General features: G+C 40.6%; 1 protein-coding gene across 2 annotated transcripts in view; it reads left to right on the forward strand.

The window, feature by feature from the left end:
* The window catches only part of lnpk (lunapark, ER junction formation factor), a 32,228-nt gene extending 20,213 nt beyond the window's left edge, over positions 1–12,015 (forward strand). The window contains exons 11-16 of one of the 2 annotated variants that reach the window (XM_061966588.1): positions 910–1,002; positions 1,147–1,252; positions 1,326–1,396; positions 5,289–5,453; positions 5,772–5,855; positions 7,341–12,015. In XM_061966588.1, coding sequence (XP_061822572.1) covers positions 910–1,002; positions 1,147–1,252; positions 1,326–1,396; positions 5,289–5,453; positions 5,772–5,855; positions 7,341–7,528 — 707 coding nt within the window. In that variant the 3' untranslated portion in view covers positions 7,529–12,015. The remainder of the gene's footprint in view (positions 1–909; positions 1,003–1,146; positions 1,253–1,325; positions 1,397–5,288; positions 5,454–5,771; positions 5,856–7,340) is intronic. The other variant, XM_061966593.1, reaches the window with a different exon arrangement.

The raw sequence follows: 12,015 nt of genomic DNA on the forward strand, positions 1-12,015 counted from the left end.
CCTCCCACCTCTAAAGACATACACCTGGGGATAGGTTGATTGGCAACACTAAATTGGCCCTAGTGTGTGAATGTGAGTGTGAATGTTGTCTATCTATCTGTGTTGGCCCTGTGATGAGGTGGCCACTTGTCCAGGGTGTACCCCGCCTACTGCCCAAATGCCTTCCTTGTTTACTTCCTTGACAACCAACCTTCTTTAAGATTTGTAATCAATCAGAAATATCAAGAAGCTAAAATGCGCCAAACATGGATAAGTGTGGAGAGAGTTTATCATGTTTCCCATCATGCACTGTAATGGATTTATATGGGTTTAATTTAGAATGTTATTAATGGTGTTAGGACATTTTTCATAATATCCACAATGTTCAGTGAGCAGGTTGTGTTATGTCTGACCACGTGTGTTGACTTTAATGTTAATTGCATTGTTTTATTCCTGCATCATGACTGGGGAAGGTTGTTTGGATTGTGTCCTATAAGTCAATGCTGTACTATTGTTTCGAAGTGCTTTCAAGAGTCATTGATCTGATCTACACACATTGTCCACAAGGTAGCAGCAAATATGTAGCATCCAGGGACCGTTTGGTATTGAAAATTAATTTGAAGGTATTCCGCGGTGCGTTGCGAATTGAAGAGGCTGGCGAGCCGTAGTTTGGACACCCCCGATCCAGAGATTTGAGTGTTATAAATAACAACCGAAATATGCCTTATTTAAAAAAAATGTATGACTGAGACCCTTTTGGGTCCCCGGCACCAAACTTGAGGAGAGACCGAAAGGTAAAGGTTTTGACACCACTGTTCTAGAACCTGTCAGTCATCCATCTTGATGGAAAAGCAAACCAGAATTCCAACTCCATTTGACAAAGACATTCAGTGTTACTCCCGTTCCAGAACATGTCCTTTATTTTCTCAGCTCCAGGGGGACCGCCTGAGAGAGCAGTCATGTCTGCCTCTGCCCAGCAGGGGGCCATGCCCAGGTCGCCCTACTCCCCTATACCAGGTGTGGGTAAGCAACTTTGGCTTTTTTTCCCCCAAATATTTTCTCAATTGCTCCATGCGAAGATGATAAATGATGGCAATTAGAGGAGATGCTGCAACCTCATCATGTTTCTGCCTGAAAACAGTGTCGTGTGCTATTTTTTTTTTGCAGGCTTGCATCCTCCCGGTCCTCCTCTTTCAAGACCCGTTCTGCCCAGAGAAAGGGGTGCTTTGGACCGAGTGGTTGAGTACCTGGTTGGAGATGGACCACAGAACAGGTAATGCATGCAATAAGCAGCGTGTTCACAACATTCAGCGATTGGGCTGCAAAACGCTTCTTCTCTCCCGCAGATACGCCCTAATCTGTCAGCAGTGTTTCTCCCACAATGGCATGGCTCTGAAGGAAGAGTTTGAATACCTCGGTAAGAACAGCATCACATTAAAGGGGAACATTATCACCAGACCTATGTAAGCGTCAATATATACCTTGATGTTGCAGAAAAAAGACCATATATTTTTTTAACCGATTTCCGAACTCTAAATGGGTGAATTTTGGCGAATTAAACGCCTTTCTATTATTTGCTCTCGGAGCGATGACGTCAAAACGTGACGTCACATCGGGAAGCAATCCGCCATTTTCTCAAACACCGAGTCAAATCAGCTCTGTTATTTTCCGTTTTTTCGACTGTTTTCCGTACCTTGGAGACATCATGCCTCGTCGGTGTGTTGTCGGAGGGTGTAACAACACGAACAGGGACGGATTCAAGTTGCACCAGTGGCCCAAAGATGCGAAAGTGGCAAGAAATTGGACGTTTGTTCCGCACACTTTACCGACGAAAGCTATGCTACGACAGAGATGGCAAGAATGTGTGGATATCCTGCGACACTCAAAGCAGATGCATTTCCAACGATAAAGTCAAAGAAATCTGCTGCCAGACCCCCATTGAATCTGCCGGAGTGTGTGAGCAATTCAGGGACAAAGGACCTCGGTAGCACGGCAAGCAATGGCGGCAGTTTGTTCCCGCAGACGAGCGAGCTAAACCCCCTGGATGTCTTGGCTCACACCGTCCCTTATGCCACCGAAGATGATCAAGAGAAGAATGTCAACCCTAGCTTCCCTGGCCTGCTGACATCAACTCCAAAACTGGACAGATCAGCTTTCAGGAAAAGAGAGCGGATGAGGGTATGTCTACAGAATATATTAATTGATGAAAATTGGGCTGTCTGCACTCTCAAAGTGCATGTTGTTGCCAAATGTATTTCATATGCTGTAAACCTAGTTCATAGTTGTTAGTTTCCTTTAATGCCAAACAAACACATACCAATCGTTGGTTAGAAGGCGATCGCCGAATTCGTCCTCGCTTTCTCCCGTGTCGCTGGCTGTCGTGTCGTTTTCGTCGGTTTCGATTGCATACGGTTCAAACCGATATGGCTCAATAGCTTCAGTTTCTTCTTCAATTTCGTTTTCGCTACCTGCCTCCACACTACAACCATCCGTTTCAATACATGCGTAATCTGTTGAATCGCTTAAGCCGCTGAAATCCGAGTCTGAATCCGAGCTAATGTCGCTATAGCTTGCTGTTCTATGCGCCATGTTTGTTTGTGTTGGCTTCACTGTGTGACGTCACAGGAAAATGGACGGGTGTATATAACGATGGTTAAAATCAGGCACTTTGAAGCTTTTTTTAGGGATATTGCGTGATGAGTAAAATTTTGAAAAAAACTTCGAAAAATAAAATAAGCCACTGGGAACTGATTTTTAATGGTTTTATCCCTTCTGAAATTGTGATAATGTTCCCCTTTAAGAAAGAAACACAGTGCGATGAGTACAAGTGGAGTACAATTTGTCCAGGCTCTGGCTGAGCTGAGGACTAGAAAAAATCTGGTACAGGGTCAAGCTGCCTCAGTCATGGTTGATGGTTTAAGTTTATTTCAAACATGTATACAATTACAATATGATACCTTACATATTTCCAGTTTCTCATCACAATCTGTCCGAAAAAAAATGAGGAATAAGTAGCGCTTATTGAATTCTAGCCCTTTTCCTTTTCATAGCAGTTGCTAAAACATTTCATTCACTTCCTGTTCTTAATCTGTGAACAATTTAACTCCATAAATAATAAAGTTCTCAATAAATAGTTAAATAAGGTGTACTTCTCATGAGATTATTAAGATCAGGACTTCTATTAACTGTACAAGTTAAAAAGTGCACCATTTTAGGACATGGCTTTTCAATGTTGTCATGGCCATGGGCCCTTGTATTGTGCTTGTGTATCTTCTTTTATATTAAACTGGTCATAAAGGTACCATGTTAGTATGCAATACTAAGATATTCAAATTAACTAAGATTTTTTAAATAGTAGTAACTGGCAACTAAAGTGCTAATTGCCAGCTAGCAACTAAACCACCAATTGCTAGCTGGCAAGAAGTCTACGAATCGCAAGTTGGCAACTAGAGCGCTAATCGTTAGCTGGCAACAAGTCTGCTAATCGCAAGTTGGCAACTAGAGCGCCAATCGTTAGCTAACAACAAGTCTGCTAATTGCAAGTTGGCAACTAGAGCGCTAATCGTTAGCTGGCAACTAGTACAGTAATCGCTTGCTGGCAACTGGCGCAGTAATCGCTAGCTGGCAACTGGTGCATTAATTGCTAGCTGGCAACTAGAGCTCTAATCGTAAGCTAGTAACTATACCGCTAATCGCTAGCTGGCAACTAGGGTGCTAATTGCTAGCTGCCAACTAGTCTGCAAATCGCTAACTGGCAACTAGAGCACTAATTGCTAGCTGGCAACTGGCGCAGTAATTGCTAGCTGGCAACTAGAGCACTAATCGCTAGCTGGCAACTGGCGCAGTAATCGCTAGCTGGCAACTGGTCCAGTAATTTCTAACTTGCGACCAGAGCGCTAATCCCAAAATGGAAACTGGCGTGCTAATCACTAGCTGGCAATTGGTGCTTTAATTGCTAGCTGGCAACTAGAGCGCTGATTGCCAGCTAGTAACTAGACCGTTAATCGCTAGCTGGCAACTACAGCACTTATCGCTAGCTGGCAACTGGTGCAGTAATCGCTAGCTGGCAACTAGAGCACTAATCACTAGCTGGCAACTGGCGCAGTAATCGCTAGCTGGCAACTGGTGCTTTAATTGCTAGCTGGTGACTAGAGCGCTAATCGTAAGATAGTAACTATACCGTTTATCACTAGCTGGCAACTAGGGTGCTAATTGCTAGCTGCCAACTAGTCTGCAAATCGCTAACTGGCAACTGGCGCAGTAATTGCTAGCTGGCAACTAGAGTGCTAATCACTCGCTGTCAACGGGTCCAGTAATTGTTAACTGGCAACTACAGCGCTAATCCCACGATGGAAACTGGCGCGCTAATCACTAGCTGGTGCTTTAATTGCTAGCTGGCAACTAGAGCGCTGATTGCCAGCTAGTAACTAGACCGTTAATCGCTAGCTGACAACTGGAGCACTTATCGCAACTGGTGCAGTAATCGCTAGCTGGCAACTAGAGCGCTAATTGCTAGCTGGCAACTGGCGCAGTCATTTCTAGCTGGCAACTAGAGCGCTAATCGCTAGCTAGCAACTGGCGCAGTCATTTCTAGCTGGCAACTAGAGCACTAATCGCTCGCTGGCAACTGGCGCAGTAATCGCTAGCTGGCAACTGGTGCTTTAATTGCTAGCTGGCAACTAGAGCGCTAATCGCTCGCTGGCAACTGGCCCAGTAATCGCTAGCTGGCAACTGGTGCTTTAATTGCTAGCTGGCAACTGGTGCTTTAATTGCTAGCTGGCAACTAGAGCGCTTGATCGTAAGCTAGTAACTATACCGTTAATCGCTAGCTGGCAACTAGGGTGCTAATTGCTAGCTGCCAACTAGTTTGCAAATCGCTAACTGGCAACTAGAGCACTAATCGCTAGCTGGCAAATGGTGCAGTATTCGCCAGCTGGAAACTACAGCGCTAACCGCCAGTTGGCAACTGGCGCAGTAAAGCTATCTGGCAACTAGAGCACTAATAGCTATCTGGCATTTGGCACAGTAGTTGCTAGCTGGCAACTACAGCGCTAATCGCTAACTTGAATACATTAATTTAGTAGTTTTATGTTTTAAGTGTGACATTGCAAGGTACAATGAGTATGGTGTACATAAGCAATACCTGTTATAAACACTGCAGTGTGTTGGATCAACGTATTAAAAAACATTTACATTTGTGGGAAAATAATATATTGTATATGAAAAAGTCCAATCAGTGAAATGTTTTACGACCCCCCAGCAGTACCTTTGCGGACCCCCTGTTGAAGATATTTATTTTCTCTCGCCAGCATTCCGTTGTGCCTATTGCTACTTGCTGAATCCGGCAAGGAAGACGCGACCTCAGGCCCCCCGGCTGCCCGAGTTCAGCTACGAGAGGAAGCTTCGGGCCGAGCCACGATCCCCGGGGCCGCCGCCGCCGTCCGACACGGAGGAGAGCGCCCCCCCATCTGGAGGTAGTAAAGAAAATACTATCAGATTATGCAGCGAAGCAGCAAGAAAGAATTAGCTGTGCCAGATATTGCTCAAATGTGGTTATTCACACATTTTAACAACAAGAGCAAAATAGTGACGCACTGATCTCTACTGAAATGACGCTTTAGTTGTAAACACTAAAATGGTGAACTCTCACATTGTTCTGCTGCGTCCGTCTCCTAACCTCCATGCCTCCAACGCCTCCACCCGCTGGTTGTTGTACGTGCTTCACACGAATGTGAGCCAGCACACAGTAGACTCATCGTGTCCTCCCAGCTAACTCTCATCTCGCTTCTTAGCCAAGGCGCCGACGCCGTGGAATTTGGTCCACAGTTTCCCGATCCAGCAGCAGAACCCTCAGAATCGAGCGCTGCACAGTCCAGGTTCCCCTCAGTCCCGCCCACTTCCTCCTCCTCCTCCTTTTCTCCTTGTTTCCCAGCTAATTTGATCCAATCATCTCCACAACCTTTCCCTGTTTGTAGAATCTGTAATGTGATGCAACGACCCGATTGTGCTGCTAATAACACACTCACTGCGTGCACCAAATATTTGCTGCCCTAATGATTGGGGAAAAAAACTGCATCAGTTGTTTAGACCAAGCTTGTATCTGTTTTTTTATTCAATATTATTTATGTTTTTATTTTTATTCTAAAAAGTTTATTTTTTTAAAGTAATACATCATTTGTATTATTTTTTATAATATTTTTTATGATTTAATTTTTTTATCCTAAGAAGGGTAATTATTTATTTTAATATATATTTTTTAATCAAGATTTTATGTTTTTATTTTTATTCTAAGAAGGGTATTTCTTTTTTTTTATAATCATTTGTATTATTTTTATAATCAATGTTGTTGATTCTTTTAATCCTAAGTAGTGTCATATTTTTTTATTTTTCTACAAATAAAACACTTATTTTTTATCAATATAATTTATGATTTTGTTTTTACCCCAAGAAGGGTAATTCTTTTTTTTTTGTTGTAAAAAAATCATTAGTATTATTTTTTTAACAATGCTATTGATTTTTTTTATCCTAAGAAGGGTAATTCTTCTTTTTTTATTTTTTAAATAAAACACAAATTTTGAATTTTTTTTAATCAACATTATTTATTTTGTTTTTACCCCAAAAAGGGTAATTTTTATTTTTTAAATACAAAATAATTTGTATTTTTTTTTTTCAATATGATTTATTTATATTTTTATCCTAAGAAGGGTAATTCATGTTCTTTTGAATTAAAAAATATTTTTTCCCATTTTTATAATTATTATTTGTGATGGGTTTTTTCATCTCTAGATTATTTTTTTAGATACAAATATTTTTTATTAAAAATTGTATTTTTTTAAATAAAACATATATTTTGTGCACAAAGTGTGTATAGATCCTCATCACCTGTTCAGATCAAATTGAATTACCGGAAGGAGTGTGATTGATTAAATGTCTTTATAATACATCCATCCATCCATTTCTACCGCTGGTCCGTTTCAGGGTCGCGGGGGGTGCTGGAGCCTATCCCAGCTGCATTCGGGCATTTTTAATCCACCTGAAATTCAACACTGTGCTCATTGGTTATTATATAAGACATACATTTGATGTTATATCTCCTTCTGGTTTGTAAATTGTGTCTGAATGAGGAATATTTCTGTAATTATACACAAATTTAATTATTTGATTGAATCAATCCTAAAGTGTGTAAATAGTATGATATATTAATTTTCCATTAATACAACTACAATTGTGTCCAAACCAAACTACTTTTAATCCCACGGGTGCTGCCGATTTACCAATCAAGGTTCCTAATAATCTGGCATGCTCGCTGTTGTGTCCGACACGTCCGACCTGCCCGCTGACCTCTGTGGTGTTCCCTTCAGACGAGCGAGAGCAAGGAGACGACGACGCTCGTCCTGACGGCGTGAATCCCGTGAGTCACGGAGATGAGCAACAAGAAATGGAGACGGAGGAGGAGACGATGGAGGAGCTTGTCCAAGAAGAAGAGGAGGAAGAGGAAGAGCAGAAAGGAGACCACGCCGCAAGCGATGCAGAGCATCGGCCGTCGTAGCCGCGCCGCCTGCAGGAGAAAAGGTGTTTGCATCCGCCGCCACAGACACTCGAAGCTTGCAAAATGGCACATGGAGGACGCATTTATGTGCTTATATTTATTATTAAATGTCCCTGAATGAGCCGCTGCTTGAAGGCAAAACCAATATTGTTTGTTTAATACTTAGGAGCCCTTTGTTTACGGCGTAAAGTTAGTAATTGACTTCACACGATATCGCGTTATTTGGAAAACACGACCAGTGGTGCAGCAACCACTAAAGTGTACCAGATAAACTGCTTTAAGGTTTGATGTGCTTTTTGAAAGTCCAAATGTGATGTACGAAATCACACAATCTAGGCTACAATATGTGTTACTTGAAAGATCAACAGAATTTAAAGATCATGTTTGTCCCGGTTGTTGCTAGGCAGAATTCATGGAGCACAATCAACTGTTTTCCCTCCCAAAAACCCAATTTAAGAAAAAAAGCTGCTGCTTACAATTATAATACATTGTCTGTAATGTAAGGGTGCACAATTTTTTTTTCTAAAACCAATACTGATAAGTTATGTACATCTATAATTTTTTTTTAACAATTTAGATTTAAATTTAACATATTTTTCATCAATTTAGATTGAAATATAACATCAATTATTTTTTGACAATTTAGGTTTACCATATTTTCCGGACTATAGAGCACACAGTCATATACACTGTACCAACTAAATTTTAGGAAAACATTTTTTTAATATATATTAGCCGCACCGGACTATAAGCCGCAGATATTTACGTTGTAAAATGAGCTATTTACACAGAAATATTTTTTTAAATGTTTATTTACATACCTTAATTGTTTCCAAACGGTGCCTGTGACACGGCAGTAAAACAGCTGAGCAAACAAAACAGAAGTCATCGTCATGGACTCACGAGCTGCGCAAGCCAGCTCTCCAATCAGCTAAAACAGTGACATTTTGGTGAATTTACTGAGAACAATACAAAAACAATGCCTTTGTAAGTTAATAATACTAACACACACTCGTAAATGTGTTAGCATTTTAGCTAACGTGGCTAGTTTGATTACGCGTACAAATATGCATGAAAACACTCCTACAGACATCCCACATGGGACGGTTCAGTAACTAAGAATTGTTTTAGTTATATTGTAAAACTTACAAACGTTGCTTTGCGTGATGAATGAAGAATCCATACGCGTACAAACGCTATGGATGCATGCTTGCCAACCTTGAGACCTCCGAATTCGGGAGATGGCGGTGGGGCGGTGTATATATTTTATATACTATAAATAATCCGTTCATGAATGAGTATATCCGTTCGGCCACCGTGTTCAATGGAGAAGTCAGATCTACAAAATGTGCAGGCAGCATACCCCTTCCCCTTCCAGCTGTCCTGGATGAACTGAAATTATTATTTCCAATCATTTTGGAACTTGCAAGCGTACTTCCTCTTACTAGTCGTCGCCATGTCTCTTCTTCGTTCTTCTGCTTCGTCTCTGTTATGTTTTTGGACATTACTACTTGCCGTAGTTTTGAAGCAATGCATGATGAGAATCCGGATGTTGTGTGTCAGTGTATTAACGTGCCGGCTGGAATAAACACACGCTGAGAAATAGCTCCGTGCCTGCCTACTTTATGGGTTATAGATAAACCTATAGATAACGGAGACCTATATAATAGTCTCCTTTTCAGGTGAGAGAGGACGCTAAAGGCAGTGCCTTGAAGGCACGCCCCCCATATTGTTGTCTGGGTGGAAATCGGGAGAAATTCGGGAGAATGGTTGGTTGCCCCGGGAGATTTTTGGGAGGGGCACTGAAATTTGGGAGGCACCCGGGAAAATTGGGAGGGTTGGCAAGTATGGCTAGAAGATAGAACGGCACTTGTACTTCCGGTTCAAAGCTTTAAACAGCAGGAAACACTGTCTGTAGGCATTCACCCAGCAGCACTTGCAGTGAGTGAACTCATCCGAAAGATGGCGACAAAGCAAAAACAATAACGCAACTTTTCAATGTATTTGCATGTGTTTTATAAAAAACCGTCCGTCGGCCAAGAAAAGTCCATAAATTAGGGTCCACAGCGTTGGGAAAAAGTAGCGGCTTATAGTCTGGAATTTACGGTAATACGGTAAGTGTAATTTGTGCACACTTTATGGGGCAGCTTCTTTAGCAGCAGGAGTCTTTGAAGGCTTTCAAAACACAGTCATAACAATGCTGGCCTTTCATACGGCAGATGTGTTGAAGCGTGATGTTTTTTTTTTTTAATTCTTTAAATAACATTTGGTGCAAATAGCATGCGGAATGTCTTCCTCTGAAACAGTAAAGAAGTCCGACACGATCGTTTGTTTACAGCAAGGGGATGTTTACGACAGGCTGGATGGAATAAAAGAGTGTTTGTTCACTAATTCACCTACATCACAGTATGGGTAGAGTTGCGTTTGGACCAGTTGTTCCTCCCAGGGAATTCAAGTCGCAAGTCGCTCCCAAGCTCTTTACGACACTTAAAGCTGAGTAGAAAAACCACCAGAGACAGAATAGGTATTTTGTAATATATTTGCAAAGCTTTCTAAATACATTGAGACCAGTCCAGCATAGAACATTCAATCGCGCCGCTAAGATGGTCTGCCCCCCTCCAATGAAAAACCCTCTCCCCTATCAAGTCTCTCTCCCTCCCACCCTCGCAGTCTTGTCCCTCCAGCCCAAACACATGCCCATTGTCCTCCGCACCTGGACATAAGGATAGATAAGAGAAAGGAGTATCTCTCTTTCTTACATTCCTCACTCAAGGTTAGCACACAGTATTTGCAGACAACCAAAAGACCACAATTGGAAGAAAAACACTAGCTGTTTTGTAATATGATTATGAAATAAAAGAAGTAACACTTAAATACGGATATATGTAAATATCTGCCTCCGACAGTAGTCACCTCAGTGGAGCGTTATTTTAAAATGTATCAGCTATTTTTTTCAAGAACGTATTTATCTGTATGACATAATTATCGGTTTGATATGCATCATACACTCCTACCGTTTTGTACCACTTAAAAAGTCAGCAACACCCACTAGAAAAATGACTCTGATAAGCACAAAAATGTTCATGAGACAACTTTATTTATTTTTCTTTACTGCACAGCACCATCTGGTGGTGCATTACGTCGCTTGCTCCCTAATGCTAATTTCTCCTTCAGAGAACTGAAGTTATAAGGACAAAATGTTGACCTATGTTGTGTAAAACATGCTTGAAACTAGAATATCAAGTGTTGCAAAGCTGTGTCATCAACACTCACAAGTACAAAACTACTTTTTTAAAGTAATCATTTGTTACTTCAAGCATGACTTTGACACAATTGCGTCTCATAATTAAAACAGACAACAGCCAAATGGACTTTGCTGTTTTATTTTCAATTAAACAATAGAAAACACGTACTCATATAGTAGTACAGTTGGCACAGTACAGTAAACTGACAGTTAATATTTAAACATTTAACATGTGACATTTCTTACAATTTTGAACAGAAATAGTTCATGCACATTCAGATAAATTCCTAAAAATGTATACAATACAATTAAAAAAAATTTGGGCGGGGTCCGGGCTGTATATATGTGCACTAATTGACTGAAAGAGCACGCACTTGGCGCGATGATGTCATGTTATCCATGGAAAAATGCATTTTTAGACCATATGATTTGCCTGAGTGGCTAGGAGACCCCGAGAGTAACAAGCGGTTGTCTTTCCATTAAGAACAATAAATTATTTTTTAGTATAAGTTTGCTGGTTTCAAGAAATGTAATGCCGAGTGCATATCATTATCTCAAGATAATGGCACTAGAATTTACCTAATTTAAGAATATTTTTCAACATATTGAGCAAAAAGGTCTCTTTTTTTTTCTACCAAGAAAAGTGCACTTGTTATTAGTGAGAATATACTTATTTTAAGGTATTTTGGGGTTCATTGAGGTTAGCTACTGTATTTTTCGGACTATAAGTCGCAGTTTTTTTCATAGTTGGCCGGGCTCCAGTGCGACCTATATATGTTTTTTTCCTTTTTTAGTATGCATTTTCGGCAGGTGCGACTTATACTCCGGTGCGACTTATACTCCGAAAAATACGGTAATTTGACTTATAAATAAAGTTGATTTGATTTGATTTGTTTTGGAAAGTCTTGACAAGCCGAATTTTCTTTTTCTATTGGCAGATAATTTTGCTTAGTTCAAATAAAATACCCCTCATTTTTGTCTTTTTTTTCTTGTTTTTGAACACTGACTTTTTGCAGTGTAATGTTTTTTTTTCTTTTCTTTTTTTAATAGTATTTTAGAAGGTGCCGTTAAAAAAATAAGCTGCGGGCCGCACTTCGGACACCCCTGTTTGGGCAAATTCTTTAGATAGTTTTAGATCAAATTGTAGTTTGATGCTCGGCTTAACTGTTAGTAGCCGTCCTGCCCATTTGCAACATTTTCTCCTTGTCACTATTGCCAACAAGTAAAAGCTTTTCCAGCTGAA

The sequence above is a fragment of the Nerophis lumbriciformis genome, linkage group LG02 (genome assembly GCF_033978685.3).
Source record: "Nerophis lumbriciformis linkage group LG02, RoL_Nlum_v2.1, whole genome shotgun sequence".
In the NCBI taxonomy this organism is placed as follows: domain Eukaryota; kingdom Metazoa; phylum Chordata; class Actinopteri; order Syngnathiformes; family Syngnathidae; genus Nerophis; species Nerophis lumbriciformis.